The sequence below is a fragment of the Cricetulus griseus genome, chromosome 2 (assembly GCF_003668045.3).
Source record: "Cricetulus griseus strain 17A/GY chromosome 2, alternate assembly CriGri-PICRH-1.0, whole genome shotgun sequence".
Classification (NCBI taxonomy): domain Eukaryota; kingdom Metazoa; phylum Chordata; class Mammalia; order Rodentia; family Cricetidae; genus Cricetulus; species Cricetulus griseus.
The window spans coordinates 26,225,562-26,243,660 of NC_048595.1; the positions used below are offsets into that span (position 1 = coordinate 26,225,562).

At 42.6% G+C, this 18,099-nt stretch overlaps 1 protein-coding gene across 9 annotated transcripts in view; it reads right to left on the minus strand.

Moving 5' to 3' along the window:
* Positions 1–18,099, minus strand: part of Kiaa0319l (KIAA0319 like) — a 91,396-nt gene that overhangs the window by 31,806 nt on the left and 41,491 nt on the right. For all 9 annotated transcript variants that reach the window (XR_003482019.2, XM_027399303.2, XM_027399302.2 and 6 more), the window contains 3 exons: positions 8,579–8,825; positions 6,350–6,451; positions 736–833 (listed from right to left, as the gene is read on the minus strand). Coding sequence is in view for 8 of the 9 variants with exons in the window: in XM_027399303.2 (XP_027255104.1) it covers positions 736–833; positions 6,350–6,451; positions 8,579–8,825 (447 nt within the window). In the remaining variant the exon portion in view is untranslated. The remainder of the gene's footprint in view (positions 1–735; positions 834–6,349; positions 6,452–8,578; positions 8,826–18,099) is intronic.

Sequence of the window (18,099 nt, forward strand, 5' to 3'; positions counted from 1 at the left end):
TTTTAAGGACCCAAGTAGGTTAGCTCTAAGAAATGCACTATAAGCCAGGACTTGAGTAAGCCCATTACTCACCACTAGTGATCAGTGAGTAATGATTATGAACCCTCTATTGTAATTACCTGCTTCTGATGTCACCTAAACTCTACTGTTCTTTAATATTAAGATTATGATTTTGGCTGGACATGGTGGTGCACGCTTTTAATCCCAGCACTCCAGAGGCAGAGGCAGGCGGATCTCTGAGTTTAAGGTCAGCCTTGTCTACACAGACTGTGTCTCAAAAGAAAAATTATGATTAATTCACTGGGTAATCCCAAGTGGCTGCCACAGTAAGCAATGGACTGTCACTGAATGCAGGAAGTGCTGGGCCAAAGGACATGAGCATCTTATTGCTCAAAACAACTCTGAATCCAAAGGGACTGCTCCAGCAGACACAGTCATGTGGACACAAATAACCCAGCTTGTCTCTGGAACTCTGAAGTGCTTATGTCACCTCACAGAGCTGTTGAGTGTATATTTTCAGCCATCACTACCATTCTGGTGCAGGCTTCTCACCAGCAATGAAAATTTGAGAATCATATCCTAAACAAACACTGGCTGTCCGCCATGGCGACTTTTGAAGGATTCACAACTAAAAGATTGCTCTCAACTTGAGTGTGGACAGGAAACTCTGTATTCTCTGTTTCAGAACGTCACCTCCTCTACCCTTGCCCTGCAAGTGAAAGGAGGCAGATTCACCTTGGACAGTTGGAGGATCTGGGAATGCTTCCTTTCCATCTCTCCACTGTAGTCTTTGGGATGAGTAATCAGTTGCCAGTCGTAGGTGTAGGTTTCTCCTATAGAAGGGCAGTTAGAAAAACCATGAAAACATGCACCTACACACAAAAGGCTGCCAATAACAAATCGCTTCTACCGCCTGCCAATAAGAAACCTCTTTTAAATCCTGACAAAGCTTTAGTTTTAACATTCTACCCCCAAGCCTGTAGGGAAGCCAAACCATTTCCTGAAAGGATTCTGTTGATTCAGTTACAGCCAGGGTCTCTTCCATTCTCTCAACAATGCTCATTCTGCCCCAGACCCACCCTTGGGCCAATCCTCCCTTTAAAAAAAAAAAAAAAAATCAGGTTGTTCACGGTGTATCTCTCACTGAAAGTACATGCACAACCAACCAACAACTACAGATGAACTCGTTGGGAACAAAGGTCATTTTCTTACAAAACTTCTTTTGCAACAAAGAACAGCAATGACTTCTAAATAACACGGTTCAAAAATAGCTTTTTACCACATGCTAACAATGCTGCTCTAGCTGAGGTCATCACACCCTGGTGAGTTAAAAGAGCTACTTCATTCCTGCTGAGCAAATAACACACTGCAGAAGATGGCAGGGCATGGCCCATTTAAAACAGGCCCCACTGAAATTAATTAAGATCAAATGAAGCATTAAATGGTCCTTGTTTGCAACTTAGACTGTATCACTGCATAGCATGAAGGTACAAGCCTCTCATCTATGTGGAATCCCCCGAGGACAGTAACCTTCAACTGGAGACAGATGCACTTTCTAGCTGGGGAAAAGTGGGATGTGATAGAAGGTCTAGTTACTACTCAAGGGAGAGAGAAAACAAATCTAACGCGCTCAGCAAAGCAGGACCACACTTTTTTTTTTTGGGGGGGGAGGGTGGTTTCAAGACATGGTTTTTCTGTGGTTTTGGAGGTTGTCCTGGAACTAACTCTTGTAGATCAGGCTGGTCTCGAGCTCACAGAGATCCACCTGCCTCTGCTCCCGAGTGCTGGGATTAAAAGTGTGCGCCACCACCTCCCACGACCACACTTTTACTTTAGGAGCTCAGATGTTGAACACAGGACCTAATCCTCCAAAACCTGAGACACAAATTTTGCTTTATAAGTGTTCCTGCACCTAACTGGCATGATGATTTGGCTTATTGTCATCCAGAGCTGTTCTCACATATGCACACGAAAAAGTCAAGTATGAAGAGGCAGGGGAGCAGTGTCAGCCAGGACTCATGCTAAGAGATAATTCCTCAAATTGAAATTTAAAAAGAAAAATCCCATACAGAAAACACATTCACAATAGCTTGGGAACTGATAATTTCATATATCAAAAGCTAAAAACAGACTTCAAAACAGGATAATATTCCTAGGGGTCAGAGATGCTCACGGATGAATTATGCACTAGAGGCAGAAATCTATCCATGGGTAGGAGCATCCACACATACAGATTGTTAGGCAGAATGTGGACCATTGATCTAGGACAAGGGTTGAAACCAGAGCTTCCCACCTTCCAGAGATTGTAGTGGGCTGCAGAGGGGATCCTGCCTCAGTGGCCCCAACTTTTAAAATGAAATCATCTACCTTAGAGAACCAAAGAACCTGGACAGAAGAGAGCAGAGGAATTAGAAATAAATGTGTGCTTTGTAATGCCAATCTGCAATATGATAACATCTCAAAAATATGTGTGCAAATACAAGGTAGGAAAAAGAAGTACTGCAGAGTTGGGCCTAACTTCCAGAAAAGAGGAAGCAACCACTCTTTGGGAAGTGTTTGCCTCACATCTGTCTTCAAGGAAGACTAAATTCATTCACCTTGAACCCAGCACCCAAGGAAGAAAGGAGAGTCTCTCTGAAGACAGTGGGTTGAGCCCTTTCATTCTTGTCTTACTCTATGTGACTTTGGGAGCTCCTCCTCCCATCCTGTCTCCACTCCCTGAGGACTGTGCCTCTTTCTTCCTTCCTTCCTTTCTCTCTCTTTCTTTCTTTAGATTTATTTATTTATTTATTGTGTATACAGTGTTCTGCCTTCATGCATGCCTATAGGCCAGGAGAAAGCACCAGATCTCATTACAGTTAGTTGTGAGCCACCATGTGGTTGCTGGGAACTGAACTCAGGACCTCTGGAAGAGCAGTCAGTGCTCTTAACCACTGAGCCATCTCTCCATCCCAGGGCTGTGCATCTTCGTGGGGAACCAGCTCTCCCAGCTCTTTCCCAGACCCCTCTCTGCTTTCCCTCCTAGTTCATCTCCATTCCTCTGTGTCACCTGCTGACCCACAGACAAACTCCTTACCAGGAATGCCCACAGCCACCACACTTACCTAGGATCCAGAGAGGGCAACAACAACCAAAGAATGGAGCACCCTCCCAACAACAAGACACCAAGAAACACCTCAAACATAACTCCAGATGCTTACATCCCATCACAAAAACACAAATATGAATAGCCAAGACAATATGCCTCCTCAGAAACCACTAATCATATTGCAATAGGTCTTGGGAATTTAGCTGAAGCACAGGACAAGACTTCAAAATTACAAGTCTGGATATATTCAAGAACCTTAAAGAGGACACAAATAAATGCTTTATTGAAGACCGTGAAAATACAAATGAAATAGTGAAAACAGTTAAACACATGGAAGTAAAAATAGTATTATAAAAAAAATTAAACAAAACTGGAAATGAAGAGCTGAAGATGTCAAACAAAAACCTCAGAGATGCTGGGAAGGCAGATCTCTGAGTTCCAGGCCAGCCTGGTCTACAGAGCAAGTTCCAGGGCATCCAGGGGTACACAGGGAAACCCTATGTTGAAAAACCAGAAATAAATAAATGAAAATATATAAATAAATAACAAATATCAGACATAATCCTCATCAACATATCACAAAACATGGAAGAGAGAATTTCAGCTCTTAAAAACAAGGTAGAAGAAATGAATAGCTCATTCAAAAATAAAATAAACAAAAAAACGCTAAATAAAAACAAAAACAAACCCAAAAAACCAGGAACAAAAACATTCAAGAAATCTGGGACACTATGAAAAGAACAAGCCTATATATATTAGGAATAGAGGAAAGAAAAGAAACCCAGGTAAAATGCACAGACAATATTTTTTAAGATTTATTTATTTATTATTTGGGAGGCAGAGGCAGGTGGATCTCTGTGAGTTCGAGGTCAGACTGATCTACAAAGCAAGTTCTAGGTCAGGCTCCAAAGCTGCAAAGAAACCGGTCTCAAAAAACCAAAAAGGGAACTGCTGTTATGAGCTGGGCATTGGTGGTGCACGCCTTTAATCCCAGCACTTGGGAGGCAGAGGCAGGTGGATCTCTGTGAGTTCGAGACCAGCCTGGTCTACAAAAAAAAAAAAGAAAGAAAGATTTATTTATTTATTTTGTATACAGTGTCTTGCCTGCATGCATGCCTATACACCAGAAGAGGGCACCAGACCTCATTACAGATGGTTGTGAGCCACATGCTGGGAATTGAACTCAGGACCTCTGGAAGAGCAGCTAGTGCTCTTAACTTCTGGGCCATTTCTCCAGCCCAGGTATAGACATTTTAATATATGACCACAAAACAAAACAAAACAAATAGCTGGGCGTTGGTGGCACACGCCTTTAATCCCAGCACTCAGGAGGCAGAAGCAGGCGAATCTCTGTGAGTTCAAGGCCAGCCTGGTCTACAGAGTGAATTTCTGGACAGGCTCCAAAGCAATACAGAGGAACTCTGTTTTGAAAAAAACAAAACAAAACAAACAAACAAAAAAACCCAAAAAACCAAAACAACAACAACAAATAAAAAGCCTAAACAGAAGAGATAGGGAAGGACTCAACATAATCATTAAAGGAAAAATCCACCAAGAGGATATTGCAATTCTAAACATTTGCACAACAAATCTAATAAGGGCACTCAAATTCATAAGAAACATTACTACAGCTAAAACAAGACTGGTGCATATATAAACTCACAGAGACTGTGCCAATGTGGACAAAACCTGCAAAGGTTCAAGCCAGATGAGGTACCAGCACTGAAGAGGGAAGTGGACATGGGGCTCCACCCCTAACAAGAAGCTATCTGCAAGTGATAGCCCTGGCAGTCAGTTTTCTTCAGTGGAGGTCCCTGGGTATATCAACTACACTGAGGGCAGGCCCCATACTCAGGAGTAGGTTGTCAAAACAAAACAAACTCAATGGTATTTTTATGGATTTTGTTTCATTTTGCTTTGATTGGGGCATTTCTTTTCTTAATAGTCTTTTATGTGTTTATTTTTTATTTTGTTTTGTTGGGTTTTTTCCCTTTGTTTTTAAAGATTTACTTATTTCATATATATGAATCCACTGTCTCCATGCACACAAGGAGGAATCTAATCCCATTACAGATGTTTGTGAGCCAGCATGTTATTGCTGGGAATTGAACTCAAGTCCTCTGGAAGAGCAGGCAAGTGCTTTTAATCGCTGAGCCACACCTCTCCAGCCCTGTTTTTTGTTTTTGTTTTGCTGTAGTGGTGGTGGTGGCAGCAGTTTGTTTTTGTTTTGCAGGGGTGAGAGGTGTTTCCAAGACAGGGTTTCTCTGTGTAGCCCTGGCTGTCCTGGAACTTCCTTTGTAAACCAGGCTGGCCTTTGCCTCCCAAGTGCTGTGCTGAGATTAAAGGTGTGCGCCACCGCCCCTGTGGTCACTAGCTCTCTTATATAACTCATAAATAAATTTTATTTGCCATGTTGAAGCTTGTACTTTTTCTTGAAAATATTTTTGTTAAATTTACCTCCTCACTGTGTGTGTGTGTGTGTGTGTGTGTGTGTGTGTGCATAGGTCACAGGACAATCTGTAGGAGTCAGTTCTCATCTTTCATCATGTGGGTTGGGTTGTGGTACTTGAACTTAAGTCATGAGGCTTGGTAGCAAGAGCCTTTATGCACTGAACCATCTTGCCAGCCCTGCCTTTCTCAAGTAACAAATCTGTATCAGAGGTCTTGAATAATTTCAAGTTCTATACCTGTTATTTACTAGTTGTGTAGCCAAAATAAGCAGGTTAACCTGAGTCTTGGTTCCTTCCTCTTTCTACCCTACCTAGGATTCTGCCACTGCGTTATGCCCCAGCTTGGCTATTCCCTTTACATGGACACAACATAGTCTTATATAAAAGACTCACACTAAAGAGCATCAGCTAGCCACTGAAGGAGGTCGCTCATGTTTTGCCATTTCAGGTAATATTGTAAAATAGAGATTATTTTTCCCATCTTTACTGGTAAAATTTTCTGAATAAAAATTCAGAAGTAATTTGCTTAAAATAATTGAGCTAATGATTGAGTGAATTAGGATTTGAATGTAGGTCTGACATCAAAGCCTACAGGGTCAGGCTGGAGGGGCAGCTCTATGGCAAAGCACTTATGCAGCATATGTGAGACCCAGCACGGCTAAGACACAGAGTCTCTGATCTCCAGCTGTGCAGAACATCGCCTCCCGTGCAGCCTGCAGATTTGTGTGCCCACAGGCCGCATCCAGTCTTCACAGGACTGTTACAAAAGCAAATGCACTGAGACTTATAGATACCTGAAGGGCTAGCTTACCTGGTTCTGGTTCTGGAAGAACGTAGGCGTTTAACTGAACTTCATTCTTAGGCAGGGTGATCTGGACACTCTTCCCAGCAGAAACCACCAGTTCCTTTACAACTGGAACCAAGTGACAGCACTGTGATCAAAAGCACACCAGGACTCTGTCTCCCCTTCCTTTGTGGTGAGACCCCTCTCCTGAGTCATTCTCAGACAGAATCCTCATCTGCTACTTGTCTACACTCTAATCCCCTCGAGTTTGATTCTGTATCCACTTTCCATTGGAAAGGGTCTCTCAAGGTCATCAGTGAGCTGCTTCTCAGAAAATCTAAGAGGAGCATAAATCCCCACCTCACGCTGGTGGCACTCACACCCGCTGACAGCCTCCACCTTAAAGTTCTGATTTCTTCTCCACTGTACTGCAACTAATGTCTATCTCCATATCTGCTTTATATAGCACTTTCCCAAGAGTTCAAATTGTTTCAATGGCCACTTTGATCATGTAAATACCTTTTTAATAAGACATAAATAACAAAGGATGAGGTCAGTCAGAAGGCCCACCTTTTCCAAATTTCTGCAACTACTGACTCACTGTTCACAGTTAAGATTACTCCAAGGTTCTTAATTCCTCTCCCACTGGTGCCCCTCCTGACTCCAGCCCGTCAATCTTTCTAAAACACCCACAGTGTCACTCTCCTGCTTAAGACTCCTGCCTCCCGCATGGACGCCTACCCTGGCATAGGACAACCTAATGAACTCACCTGTCCCACCCAGCTAGTCCTCTAGCTAGCCTTCCCTCTTGGCATCACAGAAGCCATGGAGTCTGGGTGAAGCACATGGAGACTGCCGCAGCTCAAGTGGCATGTTTATCTTTTCTAAATTGGACATTTTGTTTCTAGTTTAAACTGTCTCTTCTCCAAGAGCTCTTTCCAGACCACTGCATTTCTGATCCACTTCTTGAGTCACTTTGACGTTTAGGAAACTCCCCAAATCAGCACATAGCTAGCTATGCATTGCTCTTAAACTATTTGCCACCTGTCTCCTATGTGTCTCAGTTCCCCAACTTTGACATTGTTGATACTTTACACCAAATAATCGTTGGGGACTGAAAGAGCAGATGGTTTGGACCCACTGATTCCATCTTAGTCCTCTGGCAATAATTGTTTACTTGGTATGAGGCCTTAGTTCTAGGAGCCCTTACAGCAACAGCAGACTAGCCAACTTGTATTCCAAGGCTGGGGGTGAGAAAGGATTTCTCAACTATCTGCGTCTGCTTGGGAACATCACACTCAGAAATGAAGCTATCTTTTATGGAAGCTGCAACCTGCGGGGAGGTGGAATAAGAGGTCTCTGGTGTGACTTACAGGGGAAAAGACGCCATTATACTCCGCATATATGACCTAAACTGGCTAGTCAACACGGCAGAAGCCAAACCCTTCAGTTTCACAGAAACTCCACAGGCATTTGCCTGAACACAGAAATCACACCAGCTTCAGGATTGGAACAATGTCATGTTCCATTACCAACAAAGGAGACCTTAGGAAAACTGAAAATGGCAAAAAAAAAAAAAAAAAAAAAAAGAAAGGAAGGAAGAAAGAAAGAAAGAAAAAGTGTTCACTGGTTTTACTTTGCCCCTGACTTTTTGGGAGTTACCTATTAGTCACTGATGGACTACCTATTAGTCACTGATGGACTATCTCCAACTGGTCCCTCAGCCCTGTACCATTAGACAGACTCAGTACGGTGACCCTCTAGGTCTAAGCCCCTTCCTGTGGTTAGTCTGGAAATAAATGTGCTCTGACCCACACCAGGCTTCTGGGAGGCATCAACATTGTCTCCCTGCACATCTATTTCTTCATTCATTTAGGTTTTTGCTTATTTGTTTGTTTATTTTAGATGGTCTCATGTAGCTCAGGCCTGTCTCAAACTCACAGCCAAGGATGATTTTGAAGCCATGGTTCTCCTGTCTTCATCCCCAAGATAACAGGTGTGGACTACCACAGCCCAGCAAATCTTGTGCCTTTAGGTCACAGTAGAATCTGGCTCTGAGAAAATGAGCTCCATCAAGTCCCCTAGGTTGGGTAGCTGCTGAGGTAGGGATCTGGGGCTCCAAATCCTACATTTTTAGGGGCACAGACGGGGTTATGTTCCGTGGCCAGGCATGCCTCCTATGTTCTCTCTAAATAGGAACACTTTAATCAAATACTCCACTCTGTCCTCTCCAAGGACAGAAGCAGTAAACCTCACCTGGATGTGGTGCTGAGGTGCTCTGGGAAGAGGCCTGGGGCGTAGGGGTGGCGTAGTTGTAGGAGGGGGCCACTGGATGAGGGAGATCAGTTGGACTATGCTCAGTGCTTTTTACTTGCTGAGTACTGGATGTAGGGCTGGTAAGCTCCGGTGGTTCAGAATGGACGGACACATTCTTTGGCCAATCAGAAGTCTGTGTAGTGTGGTCAGTGGTGAGGGGACTGGGAACTGTGACCGCTTTGCGGACCTAAAGAAATATGAAAGATTAACTGCAGTGAGCAAAAGTTATAGACTCACAGGGCTGGGATCATGAAGTGGTATCAAGAACACTGAAGAAGTTAATCTTACCACCCGAATGCGTACTGCCAGATGCGTACAACCCTGGGTTTGATCCCCAGAACCATCAATTAAAGACAAAAGTAATATAAATCTTCTGGGTTTTTACCATACAAAAAGTTTCTTCAGCTGGGAATGGTGACTCTCACCTAAAATTCTAGCACTCAGGAAGCTGAGACAAAGAGATTGCCAAGAATCTAAGACTAGCTTGGGCTATGAAGTAAGAGCCTGTCTCAAAAAACAAAACAAAATAACCAAGGAGCTGCAGCAACAACTCAGTAGTTAAGAACACTAGCTGTTCTTCCAGAGGACCTGGGTTCAATTCCCAGCACCCACATGCCGGAAAACAATCATATGTGATTTCAGTTCCAAGGATCTAACAACCCTATTCTGGCCTCTGTGGAGACCAGGCACACACACAGTTTAGACATACATGCAGGCAAAACACCCATACACATAAAAGAATTTTTAAACTTAAAAAATTACCAAATCTGCTCAGCTAGCAGGGGAAAGCAAACTAAAAGCATAATAAGGTCAAACAATAAATATTCCTATCAAAGTCATGATGAACCAGGAAATAACTGAGAGCATGGAATCTTTTCTCCCTTGCAGGCTTCTGGGCAGGAAGAGTCCTAAGCTGAGTTTTAAAAGGATAACAGCTGTTTACCGAACAAAAGGCTCAGGGTAGAGAAAGAGCATAGGCACAGACATGAAATTAGCATAGAGCAGTTGAGGACTGAAAGCCATAAGCTCAGCAAGAGGCAGGAGGCAATGGAGATGAGCTGGCAGACCGGGAAGGGGCAGACAGAAGGCACTGTTGGCCACTTTAAGGAGCCACACTGGTGAACAATTAAAGGACATATGCAGAGAATGACACAATCAGGAGTCTGTCTAGGTAACATTGCACTGCTGGGGTTCCAAGAAGCACAGTGACAACAGAGCCACCACCACATTCAACCAACAAAGAATGGAGAGTAGCTAAGCCAGGGTGGAGGTAGGGATTCTTTTGAATCTACTTGCTGGTAAGAACATAATTCACATAAACTCACACATCAGAATGTGAGGTCAATTTTTGACAAATGTGCACAGCCACATAACAACCAAGAGACAGAACATGTCTATTAGCCCCAAGGGTCACTGATGTCCTTTTCACCAAGTCCCTGCCCCCAGCTCCACTGATTTGTTTTGTCATAGAAAGACTAGTTTGGGTTTTCTTAAACTTTATATAAAAGGAGCCTTTTGAATTCTATTTTTATTTCTAGCTGTGTTCCCTCAACATGGTTTTGAGATTCGCCCATGGAACTGAATGTACTGGTAGTACTTTTTTTATTGAATAGTATTCCATTACAGAGATACATCAAAATTTATTTTCCATTCATTCACTAGTAGAGATTCAAATTGTTTTCAGTCCCCAGCTGTTATAAAGCTGCTATGAATCTTTGGATACATATATTTTTACAAACAAGTTTTGTTTTGTTTGGAGACAGGGTCTCATGACTGCATGGCCTTGAACTCACAAAGATGCCTTTGCCTCCCGAGTGCTGGGATTAGAGGCGTGAGCCACCACTGCCCAGCTGTTTTCGGTTTTCAAACCCCAGGCCTCACACAGGCTAGCCCACTGTTCTACCAATGAGCTCAGCTCACCCTTTTATAAAAATGTCTGGCTTAGCAGTGTGTGTTGACACATGCATTAAACCCAGCACTTGGGCGACTTGGGAGGCAGGTGCAGAGGCAGGAGGATCATTGTAAGTTCAAGGCCAGTCGTGGCTACACATCAAGTTCTGGGCCAGCTAGGGATATATAGTCAAACCCAACCTCAAAATAAATAAAAAGAACTGTCAAGAGTTTTCAAAAGTTGCTGAGGAACTGTGTAGTACCCCACTGATGAGGGCATTCTTGGCATCCTACCAACTTTTGCTGTGGAGGACTTTTAGAGTCCTTTCTGAAGATGGGGGCAGTGTACTGTGGTTTTCCCTTGTGATGTCCTAATGATTAATGTTGAATATCTGCTCTGGATTTACTGGAGACCTGGACAATGGGTTACTAAATTTCTAGTTATAGTACATCTTCTAGTTAGTTTAAGTCCTCTAACTTTGCCTCCCCCCCCCAAAAAAAAATCATTTTTGCTCATCAGTATTGATCCATGAGAACACTATTAGTTTCCTAGAGCAGCCATGACAAATTACCATAAATTTAGTGGTTAAGACAATAGAACTTTGTCTTGGTTCCACATAAGTCTGAAGGCAAGATGTCAGGACCACTCGTGCAGCAGAACTCTAGAAAACCTTTCTTTGTCTTGTCTAGCTCCCAGAGACTTTTAACATCTGCATTGAATTGAATGACGATGGCCCCCATAGGCTCGTATGTTTGCATACCTGGTTCCCAATTAGTGGAACTCTTTAGGAAGGATTAGGAGGTACGGTCTTGTTGGAGTAGGCATGGCCTTGTGGAGGAGGTGAATCACTGGGGGTAGGCTTTGAGGTTTCAAACGTGCACACCAGGCCATGTCTCTCTGCCTGCTGCCCGTGGGTCAGATGTAAGGCTCTCAGCTACTGGTCCAGCACCATGCCTGTCTGCTTCCTACCATGATGATGACCAGGAACTAACCCGCTGAAACTGTCCCCAGTTAAATGCTTTCTTTTGTAAGAGTTTCCATGGTCATGATGTCTCTTTACAGCAATAGGACGACAGTAATTAAGACAACATCCCTTGGTTTATAGCAACCCCACTGTAATCTCTGCCTCCATCTTCGCATGGTCCTCCTTTTCTGGGAATCCAAATCTTTATTTGCGTCCCTTTGTAATGCCACTAGTCACTGGATTCTGAGCTCAATCCAAAACTATCTCTTCTTGAGTTCTTTAAATTATATTTGCAAACACCCTGCTCCAAAATACAGAAGGGTGAGAAGGGATGGGAGTCCTGGAGGAAACACTAAACAACCCATTAAAATGGGTTCTCGATCCATTTATTTACTTATCAAGTTTCTCTCAGCAATGTTTTATTTTTGGTTTTTTTTTTTTTTTTTTTTTTCGAGACAGGGTTTCTCTGTGTAGCTTTGGAGCCTCTCCTGGCATTCGCTTTGGAGACCAGGCTGGCCTCGAACTCACAGAGATCCGTCTGCCTCTGCCTCCCGAGTGCTGGGATTAAAGGCGTGCACCACCAATGCCCGGCTCAGCAATGTTTTATAGTTCTCAGTATATAGTTTTTGGATGTATTTTGTCTGTTATTCCTGATTAGTTCATGGCTTCCAGTGTTTCTACATTGTTAAATATCAAACAATTGATTTTTATATATTGACCTAACATTCTACAACTTTGCTATCTCTGGTGCAGAATCCATACAATGTGTGGGTGCATAATTACACCTGTGACAAAAGTAGTTTGCTTCTGTTTCTGGTCTGCATTTCTTTTTCTTGCACTTTCAAATGGGCAGTTTTCCTTGGAGTTTCTGAATACACATAGAGCTGCTACCTGGGCATTTGGACTACTAATTCCATCACCTGAGTCAACATGGAGTCAGTGTCTGTTGACAGCCTTCTGTCCCTGGATTCCATTACTCAGGCTTGGGGCCTGTTCTCACTCTGATTTCCTTTATTTTTTTCTTTTGACAGCTTCACACATGCTTATACTGAATTTGCATCACCCCCTTATCCTCTCCCCTCCCCCTCCCTATCCCACTAACCCCCTCTTCCCAGCAAATCCCCCTCCAACTCTCATGCCTTTTCCCCCACTGAGTTTAATTATACTTGATTGCATGACCATGGCTCAGCAGTTTTTGCTGGAGAATGGGCAACTTATCAGTGGATAAGGAAAGGGAAATGATACCCACCTTCCTCCAGCAACCACTAACTGCCCACAGTTCCTTAGGGAGGGGTGAGGCCTCAGGGGGTCCTCCTCCACACATAAATAGAGTGGCGACAGGGCCAATCTTCCGAAGGTCTTAGGAACCACAGCTGTGGTGAAATTGTGAGAGCAACTGTCACACTATCTCCAGAAGTCTATTTAATAGCACTCTCCCTGACCTCTGGCTCTTACATTCGTCTGCCTCTCTTCTGAGATGTCCCCTGAGCCTTGCAGGTGGTGATACAGATGTCCTGTTGGGAGCCATCACTCTTTTCTTTGCTTAGAAAGGATAGCCTCTGACTTTCCAGTTCCAGAGTCTGTTTTCTGACATCTCCAACCCTAAGACTTCAGACTTTGACCCCCTGCTTCCCCGTGGTTAGGAGATGAACTTGGTGTAAAAAGGCAATAAACCTTAAGCTCAAGGTGGCAACAGACTGTCTTCAGAAATCAAACTCACCAGGCCTCCTCACCAGGCCTCCTGTAGTCTCCCCACATGGGTACAATACAGAGAGAGGTTCAGTCAGAATTATAGCTCAAAGGCAGGTTATGTGGCTCATCTTCTTTGTGGTTTATTGGTTTGTTTTTCCTTAAAAGGTCCTCCTGCTAAAGTCCACATAGTATTATGGTGCCCCTGGTCCTAGCCACCACAAGACAGTCAGGCTTTCCCTTGGCACTCTCTCCTCTAGCAGGGAGCCCTCAGGTAATACTTTTTTAAAGTGCAAAGGAGCATTTTATCAGCTCTAGTATCCATCTTTCAAAATTAAACTTTCCTCGAGCTTCTATATTCTTCTAGGTTCTTTCCAGTTCCTTTATGTCCTTTTTCTTTAAAAAAAAAAAAAAAAGTAGATTTTATCATTATTATCTGTGAAGGTTCAGGAGACCACTTCACTCTGCCATCATCACTGCAAATTCCTCCTGCGGGATAAATTTCAAAATATTAAAGATCTAATATGTGTAAAGCCAAATAGATCTGGGATTTAGGAGGAAATGAGTCTTAGATAACACCAATGTTTCCAGCCTGAGTGAAAGGCTGACTGTACAGTAAAGTCAAAAATTAAGACAGAGTACAGGGAAATAATGGGCAAGTTACATTACAGACATATCGAGTCTACAACACCTCTAGGAAATGTCAGTAAAGGCTCTAAGTTGGATTCACGTTCCCAGACAGCAGCCAAAGCCACAGAAAAAGGCAAACTACAACAAAAAAGCATATGAACTAAGGAAACACAAGTTCAAGGCAGAATTTGGGAATTCTGATACATGAAATGACCCCAATACTAAGACACTGTTGTCAGAAAGAAGGACATGAAGCAGGAAAGTGAACACTAACAAGAAACAAGGTACAGTGCAGCCATGTGAGACAAGGCAAATGGCCTATCAAATACAGGCTGATGGGAACACACTGCTATGGGCAGTCGGGAATTTACCAATGACCCCAGCAAGAGTGACTTCAGGAGAAAATTCCACAGGACCAGGGGTTAAATAAAAGTAAGGAAGAAGAGAAAGCTGCTATAAAGTCCACTTCCTATTTGTGTGTAAATCCTGGAGGTGGACTAGGACAGTACCTGAAGATTCAAGAAGACATGGTCAAGGACATTTATTTGGTAGTTAGTGCCGAGTGGCTTGAAAGCAGAACAATGAGACCAAGCTTGCAGTGAGTCTCAAAGAAAGAGGAGTAGGCTTGTTACTGTGATGCCAAAACAAACAAACAAACAAACAAAAACAAATATTTCTGAGATCTGTTGGCACTGAACTCACAGAGACCTAACTGTCTCTGACTCCCAAATGCTGGGATTAAAGGAATGTGCCACCATGCCACCATGCCAAATCATCAAAATGTTTCAAAAAGTCTGAGAAAAGCCAGATTTGGTGGCACACAACTGTAATCACAGCATTTGGGAGTGGGAAACAGGAGAATCAAGAGTTTGACAGCAACCCAAACTACATAGGGAGACTGTGTCAACACACACACACACACACACACACACACACACACACACACACACACACAGAGAGAGAGAGAGAGAGAGAGAGAGAGAGAGAGAGAGAGAGTATAGATAGTAAAGATAGTAAAGATAGTAAAGATAGAATAAATGATAAGGGACAGATTTATCATTCTGCCTAAAAATTGTAAAAGCCAGAAAAAATGTATAAAATAGTGGCACTAGTGGAAAATGGCAATTCCTACAAGATAAAACACACAGGCAAACCTTGGCTTATGATTCTCCATCTGACTGTCAGAAGTTTCTAGCCTATGGCCCAAAAAAGAACCCAAGCAAGACCAGCAGCCTGTCTGAGCTGAAGAGCTGCAGCTGGAGTGTAGAGGAGAGGGATGCAGAGGGCAGAACTCTCTTGGACGTGAGGAAACTACCCCAGAAATGGTTACAGGAGCAGTACTGAACTTCATATGGCTGGGGACAGCACCTACTCCACAAAACTGGATTGGAAACTTTCTGATTTGTAAGGCATTAGTTAGAGAACTAATAATAAAGGCTTGCTTCAGCAGATGGAGAAATTAACCCGCAGCTAGTTGTACCTCTGAGCTCGTGACAAAACCCAAAAGTAAAATTTAAGAAGATCAAATTGGTCAGGTATGGTAGCTCACACCTTTAATTCCATCACTCAAGAAGCACTCTACGAGATAGAGGCCACCTGGGTCTACATAGTAAGTTCCAGGTCAGCCAGAGCTACCAAATGAGACTCTGTCTTGAAAAAAAAACAAAACAAAAAAACAACAACAAAAAAATGACAGAAGATCAAATTATTTGTCAAACAGCTTGACGACATTCCAGAGCAAAGCTCAAGAACACCCACAGTAACACAAAGTCACCAGTAGCCTCCTAAGTAAAACTTGTAATAGCAAGTGCCTAAATAATAGCCAAACATGAGATACAAGCAGGAACTAAGTCCTGACAGGGAAAATCTCATTCAATTAAAACTGGTCCTGGGCAGATATAAGGAAACCTAATGACCTGAGTTCAATCCCAAAATAACTCTGGGATGTTGCCCTCTAACTATCACATGCACTGGTATATGCTTGCCCTCTACTTCACATCACACACATGCATACCACGCACACATACATGTAATGATAAATCTTTCCGCCAAGCCGCCCAAGCCCCGCTGCCACGTGGGCACCCAAAATAACACACAGAGTCTTATGTTAGTTACAATGCTGCTGGCCAATGATTAGGACTTCTTATGTGCTTGCTCTGTCTTAAATATCAACCACAGCCATTAATCTATATATTTATAAAGACTTATCTTATGGAGGACACCAGCAGCTTGCGTCCTCTTCCCGGGATCACATGGTGGCTCCAGAGAAGAAAGGAGGAGGAAGAGAGCGGTTTCCTGCTTGTCCCTGCTTACATTCTGAGCCTGCTATGTCACTTCCTGCCTAGGATCACAAGACCTCTCTATACTACATTTTCCAGAATCCTCCTTGACTCCTAGTTCCACCTATCTTGCTTCCCTATTGACCAACAGTGCTTTATTCAACAACCAATAAAGATAAACATATACACAGAAGGACTACCCCCATCACATATACATCAACAATATTTTTTTAAATTATTACATTAAAAAAATACTCAAGGAGGTGGGATAGAGGGGTCGGTGAGGGGCATGGGAGGATGACAGGGAGAGGGAACTGGGATTGATATGTAAAATAAGATAGATTCTAAATTAAATAAAAAAATATACTGATCCAGGCTGATGGTATAGCTAGCTCAGTGGTAGAGACCTAATCCAGCATGTGGAAGGCCCTGGATTCCCACCCTAGCACTGGGCCTTTGATGGAAAAAAGAAAAGAAAAAAAAAAAACAAATATGGTAATGTGTACCTTTAATTTTAGCACTCAGAAGGCTGACACTGGCAGATCATGAGATTAAAAATTGCTTGGGCTATGTAATCACCTGGCTATGTAAAAGGCCCTTTTTCAAAAGAACCCAAAGGGTTAGGAATACAACACCTGCCTCCTATGCACAGGTCATAGATGTGATCAAGCACCACAAAACAAAAATCATTTTATTTCATACACATAGTCAAGAAGCTGTTGAAGGTAAACATGTAGTAGTTCCTCCTAAGCCATAACTTTGCTTGCTAGGGTTCCAGTTACAAAAGGTCAATGCAATCTAAAAATACTAAATGGAAAATTCCAGAACTAAACATGCATAGCTGCACATCATTCTTCAAAGCATGATAAAAAATCTCATACCAGCCTCGTCTGTTCTTCCTGTAACCTGAATTACCCTTTGCAGTGTATCCACATTGTATTTGCTACCTGCCCATTCATCATAGCTATCTTGGTTACCAGCTCATCTGTCAATTTACAGTGCATTGTTCAAGAAAACCTTATTTTACTAAATACAGAAACTGTTCATTATTTTATCAGTTATTGATGTTAGTCTCTGCTATAGTTCGGGTTTGACATACCCTCCAAAGATCCAAGTATTGAATGAAGGTTTGGTCCACCAACAGAAGCTTTAAGAAGTAGGAAGTAAGGCCTAGCCAGAGGAAGTCAATGGGGAGGAGCAACCAGAACTCAGGCCTCTCCTCTGCCACACACTCCAACCATGACAGACTGTGCCCCATAGACGGAAGAGCAACAAGTCAACAAGTCAACCAACCATAGACTCTAACTTTGAACCTTTGATGCACAATAAACTTTACTCTTCATAATTTGATTAGATCAGATATTCAGTATGGTAATAGAACACTGGCTAACACAGTCCCTGGCTGTGCCTAATTTATGAATTCAACTTCATCACAATTATAGTTTAATCAGGGTTTGGTATTTCTGACAGATAAGGGGAACTATTCCTATATTCAGCAAGGATACAGGAGGCAAGCTCCTAAAAATGACTACTACAGTGTCTAAGATAAAAAATATACCTAGTGTTTTTGTTTGTGTTGTTTTTGAGATACGGTCTCTTGTAGCCCAGGATGGCCTTAAACTCATGATATAGCTAAGGATAACCTTGAACTTTTTATCCTCTTGTCTCTGCTTCCCAAGTGAGATTATGTGTCTCTGACACCATGCCTGGCTTTTCACTATGGTGATTTAATGGCAAGTTTGGAAAATGTAGAGAAAATTTGAAGAATTTTAGTAGAAGGCTTCAATTGAAACAAAGAAAAAGGATTACAAAGAAATGAACAGAGCATTAGTAAACTGAAAATAAAACAAGTTGCTACATGTTTGCAATAGAATTCTCAAAGGGAATGGCAGGACAGGAAAGGAGGGCAATGAACATCTGAAGAAATGTGGTTAACTACTTTCCAATCTGAAGAAAGTAGCAAGCCCACATCTATCATAGAACTGCGATGTGCAACAAGCCCCAAGCA